The sequence below is a fragment of the Mya arenaria genome, chromosome 17 (genome assembly GCF_026914265.1).
Source record: "Mya arenaria isolate MELC-2E11 chromosome 17, ASM2691426v1".
In the NCBI taxonomy this organism is placed as follows: Eukaryota; Metazoa; Mollusca; class Bivalvia; order Myida; family Myidae; genus Mya; species Mya arenaria.
Genome location: NC_069138.1, coordinates 5,416,149 through 5,428,656, shown reverse-complemented (window position 1 = coordinate 5,428,656; position 12,508 = coordinate 5,416,149). Strand labels below are relative to the sequence as shown.

The 12,508-nt window shown below is 34.4% G+C and overlaps 2 protein-coding genes across 2 annotated transcripts; one reads left to right on the top strand and one right to left on the bottom strand.

Moving 5' to 3' along the window:
- Positions 1 to 557: 557 nt before the first annotated feature.
- LOC128224861 (uncharacterized) lies at positions 558 to 4,179 on the bottom strand. Its single transcript, XM_052934943.1, has 5 exons — positions 4,106 to 4,179; positions 3,815 to 3,869; positions 2,654 to 2,811; positions 1,505 to 1,672; positions 558 to 760 (listed from the first exon to the last, which is right to left on the bottom strand). The coding sequence occupies exons 2-5, from the start codon at positions 3,865 to 3,867 to the stop codon at positions 702 to 704; spliced, it is 438 nt and encodes a 145-aa protein (XP_052790903.1). The 5' UTR covers positions 3,868 to 3,869; positions 4,106 to 4,179; the 3' UTR covers positions 558 to 701.
- Positions 4,180 to 7,963: 3,784 nt separating this feature from the next.
- Positions 7,964 to 11,052, top strand: LOC128224452 (complement C1q-like protein 4). Its single transcript, XM_052934291.1, has 3 exons — positions 7,964 to 8,319; positions 9,219 to 9,412; positions 10,301 to 11,052. The coding sequence occupies exons 1-3, from the start codon at positions 8,142 to 8,144 to the stop codon at positions 10,514 to 10,516; spliced, it is 588 nt and encodes a 195-aa protein (XP_052790251.1). The 5' UTR covers positions 7,964 to 8,141; the 3' UTR covers positions 10,517 to 11,052.
- The last annotated feature ends 1,456 nt before the right edge of the window (positions 11,053 to 12,508 follow it).

The window sequence follows — 12,508 nt, the reverse complement described above, 5'->3', positions numbered from 1 at the left end:
ATCGAATACTATTCGAACCCTCTCACACAATGATTAAACTGATCGAATGATGTTCGAACCACTCTTTACATTGTGATTAAACTGATCGCCTAAAACTTGAACCCCTCTCAAATTATGATTGAACTGATGGCATAATTCTGGAACTCCTCTCACATAATGGTTGAACTGTTCAATTAATTCTGGAACCCCTCTCACAAAATGGTTAAACTGTTCTAATAATTGTCGAACCTCTCTCACATAATGATTGGACTGATCGAATAATGCTCGAACCCCTCTCACATAATGGTTGTACAGATTGCAAAATCCTCGAACCTCTTTCACATAATGGTTGTACTGATCGGATAATGCTCGAACCCACCACAATTGAGATTAAGTCGATATTCTCCATTTGCAGGAGAGAACAAAAAGAACATATTTTATACACAAACTTTTATTTATTTTTTCCGTTAATCCAATGGAGATGTTGAAACACATGGGGATAAACTTTAAGTTATTCAAAGTATACCTTGCCATGCTTCGTAGGACACATAAAAGAATGTGTATCAATTAAAAATGAAAACATTTTTCTTGTTTATTTAAATTCGGCTATTGAACATCATCTTTTGATTATGTATTTTTTTTAATTATCTTCAAAACTATTTCGAGAGACATCGGTTGTAGGCGTTTACAAATATACGATTTGGGAGTAAATACGATGTTTTTTATGTAGATATTTTCACCCACTGCACGACAAATTCTCCATCAGTGATCATCATGTCCGCTGCAAGACAAAATGCCAAATAAATATTCGACTTTAAAGCTGCACTCACACAAATTGACCGTTTTGACCACTTTTTTATTTACTAATGTTTTTTGTCTTGGAATGAGCCAATTTACGTGATCTACATGTAAGACTACATACAAACGATCAGATGGTAGTTTCATATTTACATTCGAAATTTGATGTTTTATGGCCAAAAGCGTAACTAACGCTTAAAGAAAATGAGCTTATCGGCAGTCTTCCAAACAGTTGAGATTTTTTTCCATTGTGAGTTATCTTATATGACTGAAAGAATGCATTGATACCAAATAAGCTGATGCTGAAAGAAATAAAGTCAAAACTGTCAATCTGTTGGAGGGCAGCTTTAAAGTTTGTGTTTTGAATCTGTTCAACCTCAAAATGAATTGTCCATATGAAACAAAACGTTGCAAATTATATTCGAAAATAAAGTATTCAACATAAAACTTGTTCAGCCATGAAATTCACATTTGCCATAAATAGCATTTACAATCATCGTCCAGTATTTTTCGCTTTCGAATACAAATAGATCGGGCGTGTTAAAATGTACACAATTTTATTCCTTTTTCACATCCATGGCTGATCCTTTCGAATCTGTCATGCGTAGTTTTACAAATACAGAAACACTACTTTTTAAAACTTGTTTTAACTCGACAAAGTATTACTTGTTGTTCAAAATATACTCAAATACAATAAGAGAATATTACTAGAAAAGCAACTACTTACAGTTAAAATCAAACCATACAAATAAGCTTGGAACCTCTTCGGATATGTGCAACACCAGATTTTTGTTCAAGTCAATGATGGTGAACAAATACATCGCCTGTTCGGGTGTTCCAATATGTTCATTCAACCACTCGTTCAAAAATTCCACACTCGTGACCTCACCATCACCTAAATAGAATGTGACACAACAACAGTAAACCACTCGTATAACGATTCCCCAATCGTGACCTCACAATCACCAGTATAGAATGTGACACTACAACATTAAACCACTCGTCCAACGTTTCCCCTTCTTGACCGTACAGTCACTTGTATAGAATGTGTCACTTAGACATTAAACAACTTGTATTCCGATTATCCACTCGTGACTTAACGATCACATGTATAGAATATGATACTACGACATTAAATCACTGGTCCAGCGAATCCCCGCTCGTGACCTCACCATAACCTGTTTAGAATGTGACAATACGGCATTAAACCACTCGTTCACCCATTCCTCACTAGTGACCTCACCGTCAGCGGTAAAGAATGTAACACAACGACATTAAACTACTCGTCGACCGATTCCACGCTCTTGAACTTACCGTCACTTCTATAGAATGTGAAACTACGCCATTAAACCATTCACCGTGCGATTCCCCACTCTTGACCTCAACATCGCTTATATAGAATGTGATACTACGTCATTAAACCACTCGTCAAGCGATTCCCCGCTCGCGACGTTATCATCACCTGTATAGAATATGATACTACGACATAACACCACTCGTCAAGCGATTCCCCGCTGTTGACCTTATCATCACCTGTATAGAATGCGAAACTACTACATTAAACCACTCGTCCACCGATTCCCCACTCGTGACCGTACAGTCACCTGTATGGATGTGACACTACGACATTAAACCACTCGTCCAACGATTCCCCACTCGTGACCGTACAGCCACATATATGAATGTGACACTACGACATTAAACCACTCGTCCACTGATTCATCGCCCTTGACAGTACAGTCACTCATATTGAAGTAAGAAATTGTGTACTATACACGTTTTTCACTTATAGAAGGCCTAAACTAGGCCGTTAACCTCTCATTTCTCCCAACAATTATCAAGAACTTGGAAATTAAAAAGCTAAAGTACTACTTACTGTTGTTGTCAAATCTGCGAAATAGGTTGAAGAACTCTCCGTATGTGAGATATTCATTATTATCTGTATCTGCATCTTGGAACAAACCTCGGGCCTGTGGACTGTCATCGTACACGTGACCTCCGCCTGAAGACCCTCGCGATGATAGACCACCTGTCCTGTATAGTAATTCAATGAAACATACAGGGTAAAGTCAAATAGTAGAAAATTGAAAAATAAACCATGTTCATAGGCCCCATAAACAGGCTACAAACGCTTCAATAATTGATGGGACTACCACCACCTTGAAACTTTCACTTAAACACGAGTTCAATTGGACAAGAGTCTACAGTGGGATTGATAATAACACGAGCTCTGAACACAACGGGTACGATATAATCAGGTATTTTACATTTTAAAGCTGGCCCCACTCTCTCAAAACAGCTTAAGTGCCTTATAACATGATCAAGCTCAGCGCAGTATTTTTGATTTGGTATAAATTGTGTTATATTCCCTTCTTAAGGTGTTCTGTGGTTTTTAAAGCAAATACTCATTGAGATCGATACGCTTAAATACTTTCTGATCCATAAAATTATACTTATGTAAGATGAAATAAGATACTTAAGTAACTTACGCTTAAGAATCTTCAAGAAATTTAGGCCAGGTACATGTGTATACAGTGATGTTAACAACATACGCTTGAAACCTAACAGATCGGTTAAACAACAAAATCATTTGTGAAAAAAAAATGGGACAATAAAAACTACAGGAACTAAACGCAAAAATATATATCTTGGTTAATAAATGATGGAATTATCACCGTGGAATGGTCAGTGCGATGCGAAACCAGTTCACTAATATTATTAATGACACCAAAAACCCAAGCTTTTAGGACTATACACGAGCGCTTAAGTACAAACGTATTATTTCCGTCACGAGGGTCACGAGTGAAGGTTTATATCATGTTGTTAATGATACCTTGCAAAACATAGTGTTCGATGTAAGCATATGGAGTTGTAGTTTATCCACGGTTATTTAACTGTTACGCCAATTGTATGGTTGACTGTAGGACTTAAATTGTAGTGGAAGTCAAAAAACAAAAGAAAACAAATTTTCTACAAGAAAAAAGCACGGTAACCATAAGACGATTTGCTTTGGCAAAAAAAAGAATACATCACTTACACTGAAATCATAACAGCGACCAAAAGCAGCACTTTCAAGCTAGTTCCTATCATCTCTGTAAAAGGTAAAATATACATCTTTAAACAACAAGCACCACTTTCAATCCACTTTCTATCATCTATGTCAAAGGTAAAATAAACTTAATTAGGCAACAACAACAAAAGTAATACATTTTTTACCAAAATTTTATATTTTAAAATATATTGCATTATACGCAATAAAATATTCGCAAAAGGCTGCTTTACTTATCAATTTCTGTTGCACATATACAAGACATAAGCGAAACAGTACCTTGTCCTTATCAAATGTCTAACGTACTTCCAAATGTGTAAAATGTTGTCGTCTAATGCATATCTTTAAACCTGTCCATTCGTTATCTTTTGGTCCACTTATATATACTGAACAAAATAGTAAAGGGTCTCCAATAAAACTATTTTTGTTCTTGATACAGAACAACTCACTTCCAAGTAAAACTATTTTAAAGATTGCTAACTATAATACGCTATAATGTACAATAGGGTACCTTGAGGTATATGTCAAAAACAATGTGAAAATAGGTCTTCTTATAATAGGTCTGTTCTTGATATAGAACAACTCGCTTCCAAATAAAGACTATTAAAAAGATTGCTAACAATATAACGCTTTAAGGTACATTAGGGTACATTGGGATATATGTCAAAGAGCTAATGCAGAAGAAATGTAAAATAGGTCTTCTAATAAACTGTCTGTCCTTGATAAAGAACAGTTCACTTCCAACTAAACCTATTTAAAGGATTGCTAACAATACTACGCAGGTACAATAGTGTACCTTGAGATATATGTCAAAGAGCTAATGCAGAAGAAATGTAAAATAGGTCTTCTAATAAACTGTCTGTCCTTGATAAAGAACAGCTCACTTCCAACTAAACCTATTTAAAGGATTGCTAACAATACTACGCAGGTACAATAGTGTACCTTGAGATATATGTCAAAGAGCTAATGCAGAAGAAATGTAAAATAGGTCTTCTAATAAACTGTCTGTCCTTGATAAAGAACAGTTCACTTCCAACTAAACCTATTTAAAGGATTGCTAACAATACTACGCAGGTACAATAGTGTACCTTGAGATATATGTCAAAGAGCTAATGCAGAAGAAATGTAAAATAGGTCTTCTAATAATATGTCTGTTCTTGATAAAGAACAGCTCACTTCCAACTAAAACTATTTAAAATGATGCTAACAATATAACGCTTTAAGCTACAATAGGGCTCCTTGAGGTATATGTCAGAGAGTAAATGCAGAAGAAATGTGAACAAGGTATTCTAATAGTAGGCCCTTAATAAATATTGGTGAGTGTAGATAGCTTTCAGGATGAATATGAAATATCACAAGGTTGAAGAGTGTGTGCACTCCGTTGTCGTTTTCGTACTGAAAATGCACTTTTACAGGCCATGTTTGGCATGACAATCCCCTGCTGTGCATCTCCTGCTAATTGCACTGATACCACAGTAGGGGCCAATTTCCTTTGTATGTGTTTATTGCCTCAGGGCCATTAAGGGTCCATTTATATAATAAAACAACCACAACTGCACAGCAGGATACTCATATTGGAGACCTGATAAGACAATAAGGCAATTAGATTAAAATCAATACACAGAGGTTGTGTACTATACACAGGTTTTTTTTTTTTGGGGGGGGGGGGGGGGTTGTGGGGGGCGTTTGAAGTGGGGGTTGTGGGGGGATCACTTGTAGAAGGCTTAAACTAGACCTGTAGGTCCTATTTAAGGAATGTTGTGTATGATAGTTCCCTGATGAGCATTCCTTGTTTATTGCTTTGGTGTCCCAACAGGGATCAAATGTCTTGTGTATGCGTGTTTCTTATCAGGGTCATTTAAAGGTGCCACTTTTAGAGTTTTACAGACTTCTACAGTCAGATTATTAGACAAGTGGGAATATTTATATTTTACTTGTTAGAAATGGCGGCATGAAATTTGTATGCAATTTGTATTAAGCAATGACACCACTGTATTGAAGTTAATGATATATATATAATAGTATTATTTTGGGTCGGAGGCCTTTATGTACTGAATAAAGTTGAGTTGAGTTGAGTTGAGTGGATAATCTCAAGCTCTGGCTAATACATGTACAAAAAATGCATTAACCAAAGATTTTATTAAATTAACCGATGGAAAGTAAATGATAAACAAATTAGACTTATATTTGTTTTAATAGTCATATAACCATTGGCACCGGATTTTCAAACTAAAAAAAAATCAAAAATCAAAAAAAAATCTTATAATTCTAAACTTAAAATGATAATACCGAAAATGAGAAAAAAATATTGATCTTTTTTATTTGTACTGTATATTATACTAATAATATAAAGTATAAAGTGGATATTTTAAAAAAAACAACACATTTTTGGTATTGTATTTTAGTTTAAAATCATAAGATTTGTTTTATATTTTTAAAAACAAATGATTGAGTTTGAAAATCCGGTGCCAGTGTTAATAACTGATATACCACCACTGTAGTACAAAACATCGACTGCTCTGGCACCTTAATACACCCAAACCCGATTACAGGGAATGTTTCGTTAAATAAACTTATGATTTGAAAATTGGTTTATCATCTAAATCGCAACAAATTTTACTATGAACATTTTTCACATATCTAATAGTCTTCATGTACACAAATGTCATCTAATGTCTAAAAGCAGTAATAGCCCATTAGTGTTAGAACGCATAGTCAATTTCTTGCTAAAATCAAATTCATTCCCTCTTATTGTTTATAATTGCACACCTTATACTACTCAATAATCAACATGTTTCAGAGCCATAGCTTAAATGGGAAAATGGAATTGATCATGCTTGTCTAGTATGTGCCGTATTGACAAAGTACGGCATTTTGTTAAGCAACTCGTCAGTTAAGCCTCGCTTTAACAGCTTCTCTAGAGTATTATCAAGAGTGGTCAAAAAGGACTTTGCTTGTGTTAATACCCTGATCGAAGCCACGGATGAAATTATAGTTTTTTTTTCCTTGATGACTAGTGAAATTAACATTTTTTTTTCTTTTTTATGCTTATTTTCGGAGTTTTATTAGTTATTTTTTTAAAGTAAATTCTGAATGCCACCTCTTTTGAAAATACTGTTTGTTATGTCGCTACCCGTTGGACGCCAGTCATGCAAAATTATGTGATGCTCATAGTTTCAAATAATGACTGCATTGTATCTTTGAAATGTTTTTGCATTAGGTGCTCTGAATTGCATTCCTCTGTCAGCAAATAGAGTTGGGATCTCTTATCATAGAAGTACTTGGGAATTACCTATAAGTTTATATTTTTTTGTTTTATTGTTAAGTTTCCTCATATGAATGCATACTTTGATAAGATTTACCTTTTTCCGTTTTTCCTTATTTAGCATTGATGGGATAAGAGTGAGGTTTGTGCACTTAAACTGGTTTAAACCCCCAGTAAATTTACATTTTACTGACCGTTCCAAGGCGATTCCTCACAGACCGTGATAAACATACCTAATTTTTCCATGTTTCTTGTTAGTGCATTTTTGTTTTTATGTTATATGTCTTTGGCGTTTACCCAGTGCCGTTAAACCGGGATTTTGTTTAAACTTTTTGATGCTGAGTTTGTTTCTGTACTTTTTCGCATAAATATTGAAACCACTAAAACAATCTAACATGTTACCACTAAACGTCTCTCACAACATGAGTGCATGCTTTTGTGAAATCAATAATATATAACATGATTAAAGGCTTTTGTGAAATCAATAAAATTTAACATGATTACAAGCTTTTGTGAAATCAATAAATGATATTTATAATTTCTTGTTAACTCACTGATTGTAAAAAAACATCGTGAAAAACAGATACATCATCAAAAGTGCCCAATTTTTGTCTAAACCGACTTGTGATTTTTTGTATATTCGGAACATATCTGTTCATTTTTATTAATGTTTCCTGAGGTTATGGAGATTTAAAATTTATAATGGATTTACATGATGATCCAATTTCTATATAGAAAACAGGCACTTACAATTGCTGACGTAGGTATTAATACAAATACAAAACAACTGTTCAACTATCTACTTAGCCAAACTAAGGGTTTATATCCGTACTTTACATTTTCGCGTAGATTCGCAATCTCAAGCCTTCTTGCAATATCTGATTGTGTTGTTATAAGTGCGTGAAATCTGTGTTGAAGACCAGGACAGTAACTTAATATTGTATCAATTATATATATAAATGTATTTTTTTAAAAGAATTGAACAGAATATATATAGCACATACATAACAAGTAATATTTGAATACACCCATTTAAATTCGAGAGCTACAATGGATTTGAGGGTATCGTGGCTTATCTTCGTGGTGGCCTTTATATTTGCATCGCCATCACTTGGACAAGAACCAGGGGCATGTTTGTCAAGGTTTGATTATGAGTATAAAATGTTACAGAAAGTACAGGAGCTGGAATCGGAAATCAAACAATTAAAAGAAAGCGTAAATAATCCAGGTAAGAAAAACATTAACTGTTTTTGGCATTTTGCCTTATGCATTTAAAATAAATATTGAAAACTTATTCCATAACTGAACTTGTCCCTGTAGTTTATATTGCCTGTTTTTGTGTTTTTGTTGATTTTAAATGAGACTGGTAAAATTGATGAAACAAACCTATTACCAATTTGTAAACAGTCACAACCCAAAAGAATGGATTTTCACCAATATGACTGTTAGTGTCGAATATAATAGGGTTATTAGTTCTACGTTCTAGTCCTGGAGGTTTTGTTCGCAGATTCAGATTTCAGGTGGCGCAAGCCCAGTGAAATTAAATGCGCAAAACTCTGTAAGGGTCAAATACAACATTCCGAAACAAAACGCAGTACATTCAAAACTCGCTTGGCTCGAACTCCTCTTTGGCTCGAACTTGATTTAGAGGACCTATTTCTCTATATTGAAGGTTAACAATCCCGCTTGGCTCGAATTTTCCGACGCTCGAAGTATTTTCGCCGGTCCCTAGGAGTTCGAGCCAACGGAATGCGAGTGTAATAATAACCCTTTTATTATATGCATGACTGGTTAATTCACTTAAAGGGCAAATGTTTTCATATTAAATGCCATTCAATGACGCGCTAATTTGTTTAATGACGTCATTTCAACATTGCACAATGGAACGTTTATGATGTGACGTCAGCAGAATAGAATACGGCCGTATTTCAATGGAATGGAATAAAGACTACCGTATATTGCGAAATCGATTGCTATTGGATTTATGATGGGTATTTAATAAATGCTGTTTATTCATATTTAATTGACCGAAAGCATGAATTTTGATCATAAAATTAATTCAATTGATTTTACAACTCGTTGTCCATCAATAGTGTAATCTATAAATTGTTATGTTTTACTTTTAAGCAAAGGTATCGTTCATGGCTCAACTAAGCGCGGAGGTCGAAAACCCTGCTATCGGCAGATCCATTGTCTTCGACGACGTTCTTCAAAACCATGGCAACAGTTACAATGGTAACAACGGAGTGTTTGTTGCCAAGGTTCCAGGCGTTTATATGTTCCATCTCACAGCTTCTTCAAAACCAGCAACAGGAAACCATGTATGATTTTATGTAATCATGATCATGATCATGATCATCATCATCATCATCATCATCATCATCATCATCATCATCATCATCATCATCATTGTCGTCATCGTCGTCAATATGAGAGGGCTCTTGTTTTATTTAAGTTGCAGTCGTCGTCGTCATCATCATTTATACAAGATTTTGCATATTTCATCAAATATTTGCTAAGTAAGATTCGAAGTTGTTCGTGTATTAAGGCTATGCACTCCTTAAATGTTAAATGTCAATTTTACTTTCACATATGACAGATATGAAGTGTCATATATAAAGCAGCTTACAACGTGCTGGAAGACCAATTCACGCAGAAATATGGTATAACTCATGAAGGTCACCGCGATGTGTTTGTTTTATTTTAGGAAGCTCTTGTCACTATTGTTCCTCCGAGCTAGAACAATTTAAATTATCATATGACCAATGAAATGCTTCAATTTTGAAAATGGCTTAAGTTATGCAAGGACTTAATATGCTATATAAACATCGGTCCAGCGTTAAGAATTAACGAATTGAGAGCGCCTTCTACACACATTCAGAGCATTTGCTTTTGGAGTTATCCTGGTCCTTTTTGGAATTTCACCCTCATAATGTTGTCAATGCTTTCCACTGTCAACCTTGAGCTAGTTTTGACAAATATTATCTTTTTTTAAATAACAGGGGTATGGATCCCCCGGTGGGGGACCAGGGAATGGGTCGAATATTTCGGGGGACTCCCCCTGCCGGGGGATATGGCATGTATGCATTCTTTTTTAGGGGAATGGATCCCCCGGCGGTCGACACTCCCGGGTATCCCCCCGCGGGGGATATGGCATGTATGCTTCCCTTTGTATTCATGAGATGCAAAAATGTTTTTGTTTTTTACAGCTAGGGCTGTACGTTATGAAAAACGATGTTAAGGTCAACTACCTCTTCTTAGACAACAACAAGGACTTCTGGCTGCACCGTTCTGTTCCGACTGTCATTGACCTCGAGACCGGGGACCAGGTCAAGGTCATTTTTGGGAATGTCATCAAGTCATCAACTCTGGGTGGATGCTGCTTTCATACACATTTCAGCGGAGTTTTTATTTCCAAGCAATAGAATGTTAGAGACTGTGCGAAACACATCGCGTAAATGTATACGTACGTATATTTAAAAAAACAGGTGGCAGTTCGGTTTAAAAGCCGGTTTTATTCATCTACTTAAAACTTGTACGCGCATAAATTACTTTCCTTGTGCTATTGCATATGACATTCTTAACTTGTACATACTTGGATGACGTATTAAACAAGGAAATGCATCTGTCATTTTAAACTTGTACACATACTATGCTGATACAGTAAACAATGAATTGCACATGCCATTCTAAAATGGTACATATACTTGGATGAGGAAGTAAAAAAGGAGTTGCACAGGCCATTCTTAACCTGTACACGTATAAGGATGATGTAGTATAAAGGAATTGCCCATGTTATAAATTGTACACAAATACGGATGACGTAGTAACCAAGAAATTGCACATGTCATTTTAAACTTGTTCAGATACATGGTTGATGTAGTAATTAACATATTGAACATGCCATTCTTATCTTGGACACATACTTGGATGATGTAATAAAAAGGAATTGAAAATGCCATTCTTAACTTGTACACATATAAGGGTGACGTGGTAACCAAGGAATTGCATGTTTCATTCTATATTTGTTCATGTACTTTGATAACATAGTAAACGAGGATATGCACACATCATTCTTTACTTGTACAAACACTTTTTAGGGAAGGCACGTCAAAGTGGTGCTTCATCAAAATCATAAACAAAACCAGACTTTTATAATATTTTTATTTTACTACATAGTGATATACGCTCACTTTCAGCAAAATGTATTATTGTTAAATGTAATCAGCTTGATGTAACCTCAACCACTGTTTGGCATATGTATATTAAAAGAATAAGTACGATAAAATATATCAGTGTAACGTAACCTTTACCATAGATCTACATCCATGCACTTCAATCAAAGTTATATGAGTACGTTATAATATATCAGTGTAACGTAACCTTAACCATTGATTTATATCCATGCACTGCAATTGAAATAATATAAGGACGTTAAAATGTATCAGTTAAACGTAACCTTTATCTTTATTTGACAAATGCTTATCATAAGAATATTGAAATATATCAGTTTAACGTAACCTTTATCAGAATTTGACATACGTCAATTTAAATAGTATAAACAAGTTAATGTATATCAGTGTAACGTAATCTTTACCAGAACTTGACACACGCCAATTTAAATATTATAAACAAGTTAAAGTATATCAGTTTAACGTAACCTTTACCAGAATTTGACATACATGTACGTCAACTGTAATAATATGAAGACGTTAACATATATCAGTTTAATGTACTAACCTTTACCATAATTTGACAAACGCTCTTTATTAGAACATGAACACTTTGAAATATATCAGTTTAACGTAACCTTTATCTTAATTTGATAAACGCAAATTAAAAGAATAAGAGGACGTGAAAAATATATCAGTTTAGCGTAACCTTTACCAGAATTTGACATACATGTACGTCAACTGTAATAATATGAAAAAGTTAACATATATCAGTTTAATGTAACCTTTACCTTAATTTGACAAACGCTCTTTATTAGAACATGAACACTTTGAAATATATAAGTTTAACGTTACCTTTATCTTTATTTGATTAACGCAAATTAAAAGAATATGAGGTCGTGAAAATATATCAGTTTAGCGTAACCTTTAACATTATTCAACATATGCTAATTTAAAGAATATGAACAAGTTAAAGTATATCAGTTTAATGTAACCTTTATCTAAGTTTGACTAACGCATATCAAAAGAATATGAAAACGTAAAAATATAGCAGTCTAACGTAACCTTTGCCATTATTCAACATACGCTAATTAAAAGAATATGAACAAGTTAAAGTATATCAGTTTAATGTAACCTTTACCATAATTTGACAAAAGCCAATTAAAAGAATATAAACAAGTTGCAATAGAAAAAGATATAGAGAAAAATGCTCGCCTTGCAGCGTTCAAATAATATTATTGATAT